Source organism: Schistocerca serialis, chromosome 11, assembly GCF_023864345.2.
Source record: "Schistocerca serialis cubense isolate TAMUIC-IGC-003099 chromosome 11, iqSchSeri2.2, whole genome shotgun sequence".
Classification (NCBI taxonomy): domain Eukaryota; kingdom Metazoa; phylum Arthropoda; class Insecta; order Orthoptera; family Acrididae; genus Schistocerca; species Schistocerca serialis.
Genome location: NC_064648.1, coordinates 154029773 through 154047754, shown reverse-complemented (window position 1 = coordinate 154047754; position 17982 = coordinate 154029773). Strand labels below are relative to the sequence as shown.

Genomic DNA, 17982 nt, shown 5'->3' with positions numbered 1-17982 from the left:
CAGCTCTCTGTACCTACAACTGTTTGAGCTGGAAAGACTGGATGAGAAATCAAACTCTGGCTGTGACTAGTGTCCTACCACTGTGCCACCTCACTCGGCCTTCACATCGTGAGACTAGGGAGGCTGGAGCATCTGTGACTCGGATAACAACACAGGTTACTGGATCTCTCCCTCACTCTTTCAAACTCATCAACTATATGAGAGAACCTCTGAGAAGTTAAGAAAGCAGGAGAAAGGTGTCCACACATGTAAATTCAGAATAAAGCTGTAACATTCCCAAACAGCTCAGTCGAGTCAACTGAACCTACTTATAATGGATGTTCAGTTTGCCTCAAAACGTAATGGTGGTACAGTGTGTGACACTGTACATATGCAAACAGAAAGAGGAAAGAACACCGACAATATTTCTTTCAGATCTACATTATTTTTTGCAATCTTCGTTGTGGTGATTAATCTGTAACACAGCCTGAGGTCCAAGTTAGATTGAAAACTTACCATTTGTGTACGAGTCGGTGAGACCAATGAAAATGAATATGAATTGTTAGTTGTGGTGACGTGGTGAGACTCTCCCTGGATTGTAGTTTGAGGTATAGGATAGGTTGAAAGTTGACGAATCAGTGTCACATGCTTCACTTAATTTGCTCTGTAAGTAAGAGATTTAATGCTCACCTCCTTCCTTCCCAAAACTGGACACACTTGTTTGAAGTGGTCTATCATCCTTATTTCTAGGAGGGATTATATCCGTCAACTGCTATTTATTACTGCGACATTACCAGTTTCGTGCACTGTCTTACAGAACCACTATCAATTTTAATGTGTACATACTAAAACCACCCTCCAAGAACCATGCACCTTGCCTCTGACAGTGTGGCTTACGTGTCTCAGCGATACAGACAGCTGTACCACAGATGCAACTACTCTGAAGGGCTATCTGTTCAGAGGCCAGACAAACGTGTGGTTCTTGAAGAAGGCTGAAAGCAAGAGGAAACTACATCTGTAATTTTTCCCAAGGGCATGCAGCTCTACTGTATGGTTAAATAATTATGGCATTTGCTTGGGTAAAATGTTCCAGAGACAAAATAGTCCTCCATTCAGACATCCTGGTGGAGCTACTCAGGAGGATGATATCATCAGGAGAAACAAAACTGGCATTCCACAGATCAGAGTATGGAGTGTTAGAGCCCTTAATCACACAGGCAGGTTAAAAATTTGGAAAGGGAAATGGATAGGCTGAAGTTAGATATAGTGGGAGTTAGTGAAGTTGAGCAGCAGGAGGAACAGGACTTCTGGTCAGGTGAATACGGGGTTATAAATACAAAATCAAATAGCAGTAATGCAGGAGTAGGTTTAATAATAAACAAGAAAATATGAATGCGGGTAAGCTACTATGAACAGTGTAGTGAAAGCATTATTGCAGCTAAAATAAACACAAAGCCGACACTCACCACTATATTATAAGTTTATAGGCCAACTAGCTCTGCAGATGACAAAGAGATTGAAGAACTGTGTAATGAGATAAAAGAAATTATTCAGATAGTTACAGGAGATGAAAATTTAATTGTGATGGGGGAGTGGAATTCAATATTAGGAAAAGGAAGAGAAGGAAACATTGCAGGTGAATATGCAATAGGGGAGAGGAATGATAGAGGAAGCAGCCTGGTAGAATTCTGTACAGAGCGTAATTTGATCACAGCTAACACTTTGTTTAAGAATAATGAAAGAAGATTGTATGTACATGTCGAAGAGATCTAGAGACACCAGAAGGTTTCAGGTTGATTATACAGGGTGGAGAAAAGTTGTGTCACAAAATTCTAACACTGGATAGCTGATGCCGGTAGGAACCAAAATTACTAATTTTGTGTAGGTCGACAACACACCATTTTTAAACTACAGAAACTTGGTGCCACGCGCTCCGATTGGCCAGGAGATTGCCCTGTTGCCGGACGCTCTGGACAGCGCATGACCACGGATGCTTTGCCTGCCAGGGATTGCGATGTATCCACGGCGCCCTGCACGCTCGGCGGTACCGATAGCAATAGCACTGCACGTCAACCGACGAACAGCAACAGGGCAATCCCACGGCCAATCGGAACTTGTGGCGCCAAGTTTCTGTAGTTTAAAAAAGGAGTGTTGTCAACCTACATAAAATTTTTTAGTAATTTTGGTTCCTACTGGCATTAACTATCCAGGGTTAAAATTTCGTGACACAATTTTCCCCACTCTGTATAATGATAAGACAGAGATTTCAAAACCAGATTTTAAATTGTAAGACATTTCCTGTAGCAGATGTGAACTCTGACCACAATTTATTTGTTATGAACTGAAGATTAAAAGTAAAGAAATTGCAAAAAGGTAGGAAATTGTGGAGATGGGACCTGGGTAGGTCAAAAGAACCACAGGTTTTTGAGAGTTTCAGAGGGAGCATTAGGCAACAACTGACTAGAACAGAGGAAAGGAATACAGTAGAACATGACTGGGTAGCTCTGGAAGATGAAACAGTGAAGATAGCTGGCAATCAAATAGGTAAAAGGACAAGATCTAACAGAAATTTTTGGATAATACAGGAGATAATTAATGTAATTGATCAAAGGATGGAATACAATAATGCAGCAAATAAAGTAGGCAAAAAGGAACACAAATATTTAAAAAATGAGATTCACAGGAAGTCCAAAATGGCTAAGTAGGAATGGCTACGGGACAAATGTAAAGATTTAGAAGCATATATCACAAGAGTTAAGATATATCCCACTTATGCGAAAAATAAAATGATCTTTGGAGAAAAAAGAAGAAGCCATATGATTATCAAGAGCTCCAGATGGAAAACCAGTACCAAGCAAAGAAGGGAAAGCTGACAGAATATACACAAAGTCTATACAACTGAGAAGAACTTAAAGGCAGTACTACAAAAATGGAAAAGGACACAGATTAAAATGAGATCGGAAATATGCTACTGCAAGAATAATTGACAGAGTGCTGAAAGACTTAAGTCGAAACAAGACTCTGGGAGTAGATGAAACTCTGTCAGAACTAGTGACAGCCTTGGAAATGCCAGCTATGACAGGACATCTGGTGAGCAAGATTAATGAGACAGGCAAAATACCGTCACACCTGAAGAAGGATGTAACAATTCTAATTCCAAAGACAGCAGGTACTGATAGGTGTGAATGCAACCAAACTATCCATTTGATAAGTCATGGTTGCAAAATGCTAACATGAATTCTTTGCAGAAGAGTGGAAAAACAGATGGAAGCCCATGTCGGATAAAATCACTTGGGGTTCCAGAGAAATATAGGACCATACAAGCCAATATTGACCCTACGACTTCTTATAGAAGATTGGTTATGCAAAGGCAAACCTACATTTACAGCAATTGCAGACTTAGAGAAAATTCTGACAATGTTTACTGGAATAATTTCTTTGAAATCCTGAAGGCAGCAGTGGTAAAATATAGGCAGCTAAATGCTATTTACAATTTGTACAGAAACCAGACAGCAGTAGTAAGAGTCAAGGGGCATAAAATGGAGTCAGTGATTAAGAAGGGAGTGAGACAGTGTTGTGGCCTATCACCAATGTTATTCAATTTGTACACTGAGCAGGCAGTAAAGGAAACCAAAGAAAAATTTGGAGTATGAATTAAGGTCCAGGGAGAAGAAATAAAAACTTTCAGGTTTGCCGATGAAACTGTAATTCTGTCAGGCTTGCAAGAATAGTAGAATGGAATGGACAGTGCCTTGAAAGGAGGCTATAAGATGAACATTAACAAATGCGAAACAAAGATAATGGATGAAGTAAAACTAAATCAGATGATGCTGAGGGAATTAGATTAGGAAATCAGACATTTAAAGTAGTGGAAGAGTTTTCCTATTTGGGCAGCAAAACAACTAATGATGGCTAAAGTAGAAAGGATGTAAAACGTAGACTAACAAAGGCAAGAAAACGGTTTCTGAAGAAAAGAAATTTGTTAACATCGAATATTGATTTGAGTATTAGGAAGTCTTTTCAGAAAGTATATGTATGGAGTGCAGCCATGTCAGAAACACAAACAATAAATAGATTAGATAAGAGGAGAATAGAGGCTTTTGTAATGTGGTGCTACAGAGGAATGCTGGAATTAGATGGGTAGATTATGTGAGTAATGAGTAGGTACTAAATCGAAATGGGGGCACACCTGATTAGAAAGGATCAGCTGATAGGACACGTTCAGTGAGACATCAAGGGATCACCAATTTAGTGCTGGAGGGAAGTGTGTGCGTGGGAGGGGGGGGGGGGGGGTGAAAATTGTAGAGGGATACCATTGATGGAATGATGTGGACAACACAAACACCCAGTACCCGGGCGGAGAAAATTCCCAACCTGGCTGGGAATCGAACCCGGGACCAGAGACACCAATGCTAGCCACTAGACCACTAGCTACAGAAAACAACGTACACTGTCTCGCATTTAGATCAGGATGCCATTTATCACACTAAATAGAAAGTCTGTGCACGTCTTCCCATAACCTACAACAGTCACTCAAAGACAACAGTTTCCCATACCACAACAACGTAGGGTCATTCTACGTCAAAGGGACCAATATTAAAAAGTGTCCCCACTGGACCATCTCCAAATCTAATGAAATCTGGAGTAAAGGTTCTGCATGGTCTTTGATGGTTATATACCAAATTTCAGACCAGTATCTTCAGTGGTTGAATTCTTAGTGAATTTTAAAGAGTGGCTACTCACCTCCGCATCATGTACGAAGGTGCAAATGAGCCAACTTTGCTAGGCTTTTTTAAAAGTTTGCTTTAATATACATAGACAACTTTTTATGCTGAATCACACCACAGCAAAAATTAGGGATTTAGCCATACCTAAATGTAGATACAAGCCTCTAAAGTGGCTAAAAAACTGACACGCTATTCTGAGAGCCACAGTTCGACCGACCCCTGTTACTTTTTGTATGAGCCAATCACGCCAAAACTTCAGATAGCTATTCCTACCTATTATGTCTGTGGTATCGATAGCTACGATGCCACGGCATAGGTGCAAGTTCGTAGGTTGGCACTACGACACCGACACAGACGACAGCGCCCTCTAGCCGGCGCTGTGCAGCTCTACGAGCACCGCTCCAAATTCTGCCCAGTTCGATTCAGAGTAGACGACCTAGCAACACTGTTTCTACTTCATAGGGCCATTACAGACTTCGTTACTTCAATGATAGTTTGTCCAACTACTAGTAGTAGTTAGCATTGATACCTGTACGGATTCACACATACGTGCTCATCTTCAGTGCAAAGTTATGTATGTCACTGATTAATATGCTCCATTAAATGTTCTGTTAAGTTAAACGCAGTACCGAAGCATTTCACCTTTTCCTCTTCCTACTCACTTCCTACATTCGGCCTATACTTCAGTTTACAGGAGTAGACCCACGGGCCGCCTACCAGGCGGGATACAAAAACCGGCGATGAGCAGGGACTAAAAATTTTTTTCCCTCCCCCAACGTCTCTTTTTTTGCTCGGTACTGCCTTCTTTTCGTGCTAGCCTCAGCGTACGACTGCTTCCCCCATTCTCTATAAGATTTTCATTTGTGTAAACCATGGCTTCGCCACAGGAACAGGTTTCGCTGTCCGATCTCGTACATTTACAGGCTCGGCAAATGACGCAGCTGCTTGCTGCCACAAATGGACTGGTCACACTACAAACTGCAGCTACTTCAGTGGCTCCGACGCCACTGCCTGTACCAACTCTGTCGCCAATGGCGCCACCATTTCGGGCCTTCAATCCCAACGTCGAACGCTGTCAGAACACATCGCCCAGCTCGAGGCACACTTCACAGCTTACAATGTACCAGGTACAGAGTGGCTTGCCTTTTTCATTGCCAACGCGAGTGTTGTGTTGTACCGTGTGCTCGTGAAATTGTTTCCCACCACCCACCCAGAAACTAAAACTTACGACGAAGTGATAGATGCTTTGAACTCCCACTTCCGTGACAATGTAAATGTGGTAGCTGCACACTACAAATTCTTTTGTCTCCGGCGTGGCCCTACTCAGTCCAATAAATCGTGGTTAGCGGACCTTCAGGGACTAACTTCTGATTGTGACTTTAATTGTTCATGTCGATGCTCATACACGGATATAATGATTCGAGACGCTATTGCGCAGAATGTGGCAGATCACCGAATCCGCGAGCAAATCCTCAAATTTAAAAACCCGTCTTTGCAGGAAGTAGTGGACTTGCGACAAGATACATCAGACGTGGCTACTTCCATGTTCGACGTGACTGTTAGTACGGCACAACACATGCCCTCTTGCCCGGTCACAGCACAGCTCACCACGCTGCGTCACTCACGCACAAGTAAACAAGTTTCAAACCAGGCACCCACTAAGAAATTGAAATCTTGTCCGAAATGCTTTCGTGCCCACCCACGGGACAGTCGCCCATCCCGTCAAGCACAGTGTTATTTTTGTAATAAGAAAGGACACGTGCAAGCTGTGTGCAGTAAGAGAAACTCTAATTCCCAACTTGTCTCCCGTTCACGTGACTCGCGTGGGCGTCACCACAACGGAAACCGCCATAATCGTGGTTCACATCAGCCTATTGGTGTTAATGCCATTTATTCAAAGCCTTCTGCTTCACGTGCTTCTACAACTCGTCGTGTGAATCAAGTTTTGCCAAACACTTCCTCTCGCATTCAGCACAATGCGGGGAAACTTTTTGTGACTTTGAACATTTGTGGATGTTCTGTTCACATGCAGCTGGACACAGATGCGTCAGTTTCTTTACTGAACTGATCAACATACGACTTGCTTGGTTCACCCCCACTTCGTCGTTCGCATTCCACATTGGCTGCATTTACTGGAAGGAAATCTCAGTGCTCTGCATGTGTAGTTTGCAAGCCACATATGGTGCAATGACACGTACACTGTCTTTCCACGTGCTCCGCTCTAGTGATGCTACGAACATTTTTGGCATGGACGCATTTGAACTCTTTGGCCTCGCAATTCAGGACAATGTACTTTGCATCAACACTAGTGACCGTGCAGACAGTGTTGCCGCACTGTGCGATGATTTTGCTGAACTCTTTTCTGATGGCCTTGGTTATGCCAAGGACTTTGCAGCACATGTTGTAGTTAAAGACAAGTCCATGCCTATCTTCCGGCGCGCACTGCGCGATGCCATAGCTTCTGAACTTACGCATTTGGAAGACAGTGGTGTCATTGAACCTCTTTCTGCTTCACCAGGAGTGTCACCTATAGTGTGTGTGTGAAGAAACCAAATGGTCGTCTCCATATTTGTGCTGACTTTAAGTCTACGGTAAATCCCCATACAGTGGTAGCTATGTTTCCCTTACCGCGTCCTAAAGACATTTTTGATAAGCTTGGTGCGGGAAAATTCTTTTCCACAATTGACTTGCAGGATGCCTATTTTCAGATTCCGCTCTACGAACAGTTGCAGCACTATTTTGTCATAAACACCCACCTTGTAGTGTTCAAGTTTCACTGCCTTCTGTTCGGTTATGCTTTGGGTCCTGCTATTTTTCAGTCTTATTTGGAGCAGTTGTCTGCCACTGTCCCTGGTTGTTCCAATTATCTGGACAATATAGTTGTGCCGGGTCACACCCCTGACAAACATTGAAGGAATTTGCATGCCTTATTTACTGTACTTTTGCAGGCAGGACTAAAGTGTAACAGAGACAAGTGCAAATTTTATCAAGCTGAGATTCAGTATTTAGGACATATGATTAACGGACAGGGTATCCACCCCTCGCCATCACATTTCAGTGTGGTTAGAGACTTGCCAGCACCCAGGAACTTGAAAGAACTTCAGTCTGTGTTGGGCAATATTACATATTACATTTGGTTTATACCAAATGCAGTGCAGATTGAACAACCTTTGCACTGCCTTTGGCGCAAGAACGTTCCTTTTCTTTGGTTTTCAGAATGTGACGCTGTTTTCCACAAGCTCAAATCTGCCTTGTTGAGTGATCACTTTCAATCCCTCCAAACCAGTTGTTTTGGCTGTCGATGCATCTTTTCATGGCATCGGAGTGGTTCTCTCACACTTCATTAATTCTGTCGATCGCCCGATCACTTTTGGGCCTAAGTTGTTCAATTCTGCCCAGCAAAACTGTTGTCAAATCAAGAAAGACGTTTTAGCTATTGTCTATGGAGTGACTAAGTTTCCTGATTTTTTGTATGGTCGAAAGTTCTATTTGGTCACCGACCATAAGCCTTTGACATCGTTGTTTCACCCGTCAAAGCCAGTTCCGGCCTGTACAGCACAAAAGTTGCAAAGTTGATCTTTGTTTTTGTCTAACTACAATTACGAAATTTTGTTTTGGTCTATGGCCCAGCATGGCAATGCTGATGCTTTGTCTCGTCTGCCTATCAGTCCTGACAAAATGTTTGATTCTTCCTAACTGTCCTGCATGTTTTTGATTCGCAAGATAAGGAATTAGCCGATGGTTTTCCGGTGGATTTTTGTCGCATTGCTTCCACGACAGCCGCCGATGTTTCTTTGCAGATTCTTTTGCAGTATATTCGTACTCAATGGCCTCCATCTGCTACCCAGATTAGTGATCCCCTTGTAAGGCGTTACTTTGTGCAACATCACAACTTGTCTGTACACCACGGTGTTATCTTGTTACGAACTGACAATGATCAGTCTCGTGTGGTTGTACCTCATTCGTTGCAGTCAGAAATCCTCCGATTGCTGCACGCTGGTCATTGGGGTATAATGTGCACGAAGAAATTAGTGCATCATCAATGCACTTGGGACAGCATTGATAAACAAATTGCGAATTTGCTTGCTAACTGTTGCTCTTGCACGGAGCATCAATATGCTCCCTGCCAGCACTTCTTTGCGTGGCCGGCTCCTACTGGGCCTTGGCAGCGCGTTCATATTGATTTTGTGGGTCCTTTCTGGAACACCCACTGGTTGATAGTTGTTGATGTGTACAGTAACTTTCCTCTTGCTGTACCTATGCCTTCTACTACATCTGCCAGTACTGTTCGGGCTTTGACGTCTATTTTTTGTACTGAGGGCCTTCCTGAAGTTATTGTCTCTGACAATGGCCCCCAATTTGTGTCCTCAAGAGTTTGAAGCATTCTGTGCTGCTGATGGCATTCACCACCTGACCTCAGCCCCGTTCCACCCCCAGTCAAATGGCAAGGCTGAACGCTTTGTGCGTATGTTCCGAATGGCAAGGCTGAACACTTTGTGTGTACGTTTAAGTCACAGATGAGCAAGTTGCGCACCACGCACTCTCGCGAGTGCTCACTCTGGACTCTCCATGCTTCATATCGCTCCCAGCCGCGTGGCACCTGTTCCCCAGTGGAACTGCTATACGGCCGTGCCCATTGGTCACTCCTGCATCTATTGCACCTGCCTCTGCACACTCCCGCTGCTTTGCCTCATTCTGGCTTGGCGCCGCACGATTTGGTGTTCTATCGTGTCTTCTCTGGCAGGAAGCGCTGGGAGCAGGGGTGCATTCTTTGCCAGCTAAGCCGTGCCTTATCTGTCATTTCTGGTCCCTCCGGCACTGTCAGGCGACACCAGAACCAGATCCATTTGTGCCATCCTCAGTTTTCTGCCGCTGGTTGTTTTCCAGCAGAATTGGAGGCTTCGCAGCTTCCGCTGCCTCAGCCCACAACTCCAGTGATGGCACCTCCGCTGCTCACACCTCTGCCGCGGGCACTCCTGCCGCCGCTGCCAGTCCGGTCACCTGCACTGGACAGATGCCGCTCTCCGCCGCCACGGCCCCACCCCCGGCCGCTGCCGCCGCCGCCATGTTCTTCTGCACTGCTGGAACCGATGGACGCTGAGGCTGCCGTCACGCCGCCAACGCCCATCGAGGTCATTGCTCCACCTCTCATCCGAGCATACCCAGGGGCAGTGCACAGCTTCGGCAGGTTTTCCTCGCCCCCTCACGAGCAATTCGGGGACACGGGTGGACAGGGCACCATGGCAGTTCCAATGTCTGCCCCCTCAGTTGCGCCACCCCTGGGTCCCTCCAACTGCCGTCAGAAGCCCTACTCAACGACGGAGCGTCGTTTCAGGGGGGGAGGGATGTGGTATCGATAGCTACAATCTCACGGCATAGGTGTAAGTTCGTAGGTTGGCACTATGACACCAACACAGATGACAGTGCCCTCTAGCCGGCACTGTGCAGCTCTACAAGCACCGCTCCAAATTCTGCCCAGATTTGATTCCGAGTAGACGACCTAGCAACATTGTTTCTACTTCATAGGGGACTAGCCATTACAGACTTTGTTACTTCAATGGTAGTCTGTCCAACTACTAGTAGTAAAAACTGGGTCAAATGCTCTGAGCACTATGGGACTTAACTTCTGAGGTCATCAGTCCCCTAGAACTTAGAACTACATAAACCTAACTAACCTAATTACATCACACACACCCACGCCCGAGGCAGGATTTGAACCTGCGACCGTAGTGGTCGCGTGGTTCCAGACCGTAGCGCCTAGAACCGCTCAGCCACACCGGCCAGCTACTAGTAGTAGAAAGCGTTGATACCTGTACGGCTTAGCACCTACATCCTCATCTTCAGCGCAAAGTTATGTATGTCACTGATTAATATTCTCTATTAAATGTTCTGTTAAGTTAAATGCAGTGATGAAGCATTTCACCTTTTCCTGCTCCTGCTCACTTTCTACATTCGGCCTACCCTTCAGTTTACAGGAGCAGACCCACATGCTGCCTACCAGGCGGGATACAAAAATGTCTATATATCAATCAAATTTAATTGGCGCTGGATGACCATGTGGAAAGATATGCATCTCCAAAGCTGGCCAAAATTTTGTAACTGCATATTTTATGGTAGTTTTGGGGGGAAGTATCTCAACTATGTCTTCTTCGGTCCTTTTTTTCTTGGCACAACTGGATAGAGCAACCTTTAATCTTTCAAAGCTATACTGTTTAATTTCTAGATCTGGCATATCGATGAGTAAGAATACCTATCACAAGTAGGGAAAATAGATTACTGATAAATACAAAAATTAATACAATTTGAAGTTGTAAATCAAAAAATGTGTAACTGTAGTGTCTTTTAATAGTATAAGATTTTCCTGTGGTTTAGGGAGAGTAACTATGCCAATAAGAAGTGTTTTTACATTATTTTACAGTGTAGAATATAAATATAATAAAATCTCAGAAAGTGCCCTGAAGATTATAAAATCTAGAACATCATAATGGAACGCTACATTGCTTTAGAAGGTTTTAACCCTACAATGCATTGTCACTCGGTTTCCATTGGTATTTTAAAGCAGCGATAGTTTTTTTAGGCTCTACCCTCACAGCAGCGAAATACATTGCTGAATCACCACTTTCAATTTCTTCTTTCATTATTGGCAATTTTCACAGTGTCAGTCTTTTGTGTGGTGTAATCTTTGATGTTGACACTGTACAACCTTAGTGTTGAGTACTTAGTGTCTGAATAATCAATAATCATTGTTGTAGCTGAAGGTAAGCACTAACAATATGTTTTGATAGCCTAATTTGTATATTTTATATAAAAACAACACTGAATATTACCTGAAGTCATCACCATTCTGTTATGGCAAAAGGTAACTACAATCAGTTAAGGAAATGTCACCAATTGACAAGGAGCCTCTTTAATGTAGGTCTGGGCTTGGTTTTACTGAAGATGCCCATACCTTACAGAAATGTTCACTGCTTATTGTAAGCAATATGGAAATGAACTAAGCTTCTCAAAATTTTGTGAGCTCAGGCTGAAATGGTGTAGTACAGCTGGTGCATCTGGATCACATTCAGTATGTGTATGTGCAATTCATCAAAATGTCAAATGTTGGCTTCAGCAACATCCATTCAATATGACTACAAGGATTTGATGAAAAAAAACTGTATGCAGTTTGGAACCATACAATTGTATGCTCCAAGATTGTGAGGAATGGTTCAAATGGCTCCGAGCACTATGGGACTTAACTTCTGAGGTCATCAGTCCCCTAGAACTTAAAACTACTTAAACCCAACTAACCTAACGACATCACACACATCCACGCTTGAGGCAGGATTCGAACCTGCGACCGTAGCGGTCGCGCGGTTCCAGACTGTGAGGAATGTCCAGAAAAAATGCGACTAGAGGATTTTCTTGAAGACTCTTTTAAAGACTGTGAACCTGACGAAACAATGGAATACAAGCAATGGGTCCATGCTGGCAGACACACATTGGAGACTCGCCAGAGAACTGATGAAGATTTTGTGGAGGCACTAATTTTGACAATTACCAGTTTAAGAACCCATCACTTTGTGTCAGAACACCAAAGCAGCTAAAAAGAAATCTTGCAGAAAATGAATTAATCATATTGATAGATTTTGCTGAGAATTATCCATTTGTTGTTCAGGATACTGCGCAAGGATTCCATTGGGAGAATAGTCAGGTCAAATATCATCCATCTGATGTCTATTTTGGTGGCAAAGAGTGTCAGAGTATTAGCACTCGTATGGTCAGAGACTGTTCTGTCATAATACCATTGCTGTCCGTGTCTTTCAAATAAAGTTGATAGCATATTTAAAGAAAAAGACTGAAAATATTATGAACATTTATTGCTTTAGTGATGATTCAGCTGCTCAATATAATAATTTCAAAAATTTGATCAATTTATGCCTGCATGAAAAGGATTTTGGCATCACTGCCAAACGGATTTTTTTTTTTAACAAGCCACAGTAAATTGCCTTGTGACAGCATTGGGGGAACAGAAAAAGGACTTGCAGCCTGTACTAGTCTGCAGAGGGCCTTTGATAACTAAATATTGATTCTATATGATTTATTCAAATTCTGTGATGATAGTTTCCAGACGTAAAGCTTTTCTATGAACCAAAAGAAGAAATTGAAAAAATCCGCCCAGATCAAGAAACAAGGATTAACATGGGACATACAGTATCTGGAACAAGAGAAAATCAATTAATTGTAATCAGCTCAGAGTAAGCAGAGTTCCAATAATACTACAGCATTCACAATTAACACCTTTGAAGCAGATGAAGAAATTTCAGCAGTCTCAATTCCAAATTTACAACCAGGACAGTATATTACTTGTATGCACATGGCAATTTTTGGTGGGTTAGAAACTTGCGAAGTTTCACATGAACAACAAGACGTCCTCACCAGCTTTATGTACCTACATGGTCATGCTCGTTCCTTCCAAAGATACCTGCTGGATTCCTAAGCAACATATCTTCATGACTTTAGAAGCCTCATCGACATATCAGCAGGAAGACAATACAGTTATCCACAATCTATCATTGATAAAACTATTGAAGTGCTTAAACAAAATTGGAAATGACTCTTTTGTATTTTTGTTCTCACAAATTTGTGTGTTTTGCACTATACTTGTTTTTATGTCATTTGTTAAATTAATGTTTAAAATACACTTGAATAAAAATAATTAATTATGGGATGTAATGAACAAAGTATCTGACTTTTCAATCTTCTCTAAGGGCTAAAATAATAACTTTTGAAACATATTCTTACTCATCAAACTGAAAGATCCAGAAATTAAACAACATTTCTTTGAAAGCTTAAAGCATGGTTTTTCCATCTGCAGCAAGAAAGAGAGACTTGAAGAAGACCCAGTTGAGATATTGTCCCACAAAAATACCCTGAAATTTGTAATTAGAAAATTTTGGCAAACTTTGCAGATGCATATCTTTTCATCTGGGCATCCAATGTTAAATTTGGCCAATATTAGACATCATAGATACGAATAACCCTCTGAAGTTTTGGTGTGATTGGTTCATATGAAAAATAGCAGTGGCCGGTCAAACCATGGCTCTCAGAATAGCACAACGAATTTTTTAGCCATTTTAAAGGCTTGTATCTATATTTAGGTACGGCTAAATACCTAATTTTTGCGATGGTGTGGTTCAGCATTAAAAGGTGTGTGTGTATATTAAAGCAAATGACCACATGTTTACTAGAACTTTTAAAAAAGCCTAGCAAAGTTGGCTCATTTGTACCTTCGTACATGATGCAGAGGTGAGTAGCCTCTCTTTAAAATCCCCTACGAATTCAACCACTGAAGATACAGAACTGAAATTTTGTATGTAGCGACCAAAGACCATATAGAACTTCCACATAAAATTTCATTAGATTTGGAGATGGCTGAGTGGGGACCCTTGGTCCCCTTGACATGGAATGACCACACAGTGTTGCTAGTTTTACAATGACATTGACATTTACGTTCAAGTGCACAATGACAGTGCATGCCACTCACATGTGACATATACAGAGACTGCTACAGAATAATATGAAATAGTACACAAATAAATAAAAATTACAGGTGCAGGGAGCATCAAATCATTCAAGCCAGTTCCACTTTGAAGGTATCAGTCGACAGTGAGATGAGAGGTAAGGGCTTGAGCTTGTTGGTGCTGTAGCATCTGCATCCAATTGGCTGTTACTACATTGAACTAACAATCTAACACAACCTATGAAATTTTTATGAATACTACAAACACCAATATTTAAACTGTTCTCATAGCAGTATATATATTAACGTTCCAAGTCTCTAAAACTGATATACTTACTTAGACTTCTTACTCATTTCTTCGTCGTTGTTGGCACCTTTCGAATCAAATTATTTTTAAACTTGAGGCCAAACACAACACCCCCAAACAACCTAACCTATACACGTGTAAACAAAGTAACACACGTGAATATTTCGTGAACTTCTTTGCACACAGATACACCATTTTGCAAAAGCCAAAGCATATTATACGAAGCGGTACGACTGAATTTTATTTTAGAACGATTTATTAACAAAACTGAGTTCCGGAAGATTACAGAGTGAACGTGGGCAAGTTCTGCCGAAACAAATTAGAAAGCTAAAGACGATGTTTCTTGATCATTGAAAGAAGTAGCTATAATGATAACAGCAGTCGACCCAACCACAAGTTGTTTTGCACGTCTTCCACAACACGGCAACTTGCTTGTCATTTTATTTTGTTTATAAAAGACGTAGAAATCAGAACAGTGTGTAGGACTCGCATTACACCGACACCGATATTCGACGTCAATCAGGGATTAGGATACGCCTCGCAATGGCCAAAACCGTATGTGATATAGAGCAATGTTGTTTTAAGTGACGACTAGCGGAGTTGATACTCGTGCCTCTGTCTCGAAATAGCGCGTTCGTTACGCAGTTGTTGCTAGAAGTGTGATGGTGCATGTGGAGTGTTGCCTTTTGTATAACGTGGGTGTGGTCTTGAATGAGCACACTCATTGCGAAATGTTTGAACTGTTGGTAAGCAGGTAGAAAGCATTAAAATGTTACCATACCATGGAAAAATCGGTTTGTACGTTTTCTTGTTGTCCGTGCTTGGTGCCACCACGATTATTTCAACGCAAGTGACGGAAGCCGGGAATGTATGGTTATGGCTAATTGCTTACTATGTCTTCGTCAACATCATCGTGTTCGCAGTGTTTTCGGATTATGCATATCAGGTAAGTAGCAACGGATTGCGTACAACTGCTGGATGCTCCAAAATTACTGTAACCTATAGCTAACTCATAACATTTGGTAGTGTTACTGCCGGTGTTGTACAATAGGAAAAAAGGAGGGGCACAGTTAGGCAGCATTCCGTATTGAGATTAATATTCGTGCTAGGGGTAATGACAGCCTTCTTTCCGTACGGTCACCTAAAAACCCCGTAATCAGTAATGCTACACGATTTCGTCCACAGGATAGTAGTGATTTTATCGAAGAAGTTATGTTTTAATTGAGTCGTGTAAACATCTGACTCATCACATCTCTGTCTTCTTCCATACAGTAACATACTTACCAATTACAAGAACATTAATCTCCCTCCTCCTCCTCTTCCTCCCCCTCCCTCCCTCCAATGAAAGATTAGAGTCTCTGTAGTTTTCTCATGACTGGTATGATACAGGTTCTGTTAGATCAGTTACAATAGTACCAAAACGAGATGACTACACTGGAAAACATTGAATTCTTCATTGCTGAGCACTATATCCTGCAAACCACCATGAGGTCCATAGCAGAGGGTGTGTCCCATTGTACCAGTTATTAGGTTTTCTTCCTGTTCCATTCACGTGATGAGTGCAGGAAGAATGACTGTTTGAATGCCTCTGTGCGTACAGTAATTCTTCTAATGTTATCCTCTCGATCCTTAAGTGAGCATACATAGGCAGTTGTATAGTAATCATTTAAAGCTGGTTCTTGAAACTTTGTTAATAGACTTTCTTGGGATAGTTTACATCTCTCTTGAAGAGTCTTTCAGTTCAGTTCCTTCATTATTTCTGTGACATTCCCCTACAGGTTAAACAAACCTATGCCAACATATGCAACAATCCAAGAAAGATAAAAGTACCAACATTTCATAATTTTATGCACTGTTGTGCTATGTTAATGTCAGTGTAGTTTAATGAGAGAAGAATTTTGATATATCAGATTGTCACCAGTTAGCTTGTTTTTGTAAAGGCTTCACCGATAGATTACTGTTTCCTAAATCTTTAGACACACTTTCCTAGTTTCCAAATGCAAGTTTGTAGAGCCAGTCGATTGGCACCAACATGACACCAGATACTATGCAGACCTCTGTGAAGTGCATGGCTAAGGGTGCTTATAGTTGTACCACCTATTAAGGTTTCTTGAATGATTGTTTCAGTGTCTCTGTATATTCTGTAATTAGTCTAACCTTGTCTTCACCGCCAGCACCTTGATTGGTACATGGAGCATTGTAATATATCCCTAATTTCCCCATTTAATACTGTTTCTTGCAACTTTGTGAGTAGCCATCCATGTTTCAATATCTATACAGCAGTAGCCTTATTGTATGATGAGATGCTTGAGTTTTATAAGCAATATCCTTTATTTTGCAGTGTCCTATCAAACAACCAAAGTCTACCATGTGATTTATGTATGATTTAGATTATGTAATAATTCCAAATTATTACAGCCAGGTATTTGTCGGAGTTGAGGGATTTCAGTTGTGTAGTGTAATTCAGTTTAGTTTTTCTGCATTTTCTTTTGATTACCATGATGTGTAGCATCTGGGCAGGTTCTTTGGGAAAACGTGGCTACTAACTAGATAGTTACAAAACTGAATTTTTAGTTTAATGGAATACTACATGTTAGTGTTCTGTGATGTGTGAAATTTAACATTTCTGGACCTTCAAAGTGAGTTGTCAGTCAGTTCATCAGCCCAATATGTAACTTCTACCACTTCATCCATGGCTTTCTGAATGTCATATTAGAAATTTGCAAGTTGAATTTTGCAAGATTTATGTTGTGGGATCCATGCTGGTTGGCATAGAGAAAATCCTCCTTTTCATGATATCTCATTATGTTCTGGAATTCTAGGATGTCAATGAAATTTGGCATTCACAAGTTTTGTGAATAATGTTTTCATCTTCTACATGGAAACCTGATTGAATGGCAAACTGTCTAGGTCTAGCATTATGATGAGTGGCTACGGAGGGTTATTGAGGTTAATTTGTTATTTATTTTGTTATAAAAAATGTAAATGTCGTGTGGCTAGGGCCTCCCGTCAGGTAGACCATTCGCTGGGTGCAAGTCTTTCGATTTGACGCCACTTCGGTGACTTGTGCGTTGATAGGGATGAAATGATAATGATTAGGTCAACATAACTCTCCCTGAGTGGAGAAAATCTCTGACCCAGCCGGGAATCGAACGTGGGGCTTTAGGATTGACATTCTGTCGTGCTGACCACTCGGCTACCGGGTGCGGACGAGATGACATTGATCATACCTTAAAATTTTTTTTATATTTTTTCTTCTTCTTCAAATATCTAGATTGCTAGAAGCAACAAGAAATGATTCCTCAAAATCTCTGGTATATTTGTTCATCAATTTTTGAGGCATTGGGTGAAACATTAAGTGGGGTGCAATCAATTGCAACATGAAATCACTCTAAATTTTTTATTTCGATTATGTTGTAGAAAAAACAACAAAATTAAGAATGAGAAACTCAAACTTACTTAGTATT

At 41.6% G+C, this 17982-nt stretch overlaps 2 protein-coding genes across 2 annotated transcripts in view; one reads left to right on the top strand and one right to left on the bottom strand.

Moving 5' to 3' along the window:
- The window catches only part of LOC126427096 (something about silencing protein 10), a 197419-nt gene extending 182673 nt beyond the window's left edge, over positions 1-14746 (bottom strand). Inside the window, exon 1 of the mRNA XM_050089299.1 lies at positions 14546-14746. Within this exon, the coding sequence (XP_049945256.1) occupies positions 14546-14562 (17 nt within the window). The 5' untranslated portion in view covers positions 14563-14746. The remainder of the gene's footprint in view (positions 1-14545) is intronic.
- A 184-nt stretch (positions 14747-14930) lies between these two features.
- LOC126427099 (protein-S-isoprenylcysteine O-methyltransferase) overlaps positions 14931-17982 on the top strand; it is a 40879-nt gene continuing 37827 nt past the window's right edge. The window contains exon 1 of the mRNA XM_050089300.1: positions 14931-15461. Within this exon, the coding sequence (XP_049945257.1) occupies positions 15285-15461 (177 nt within the window). The 5' untranslated portion in view covers positions 14931-15284. The remainder of the gene's footprint in view (positions 15462-17982) is intronic.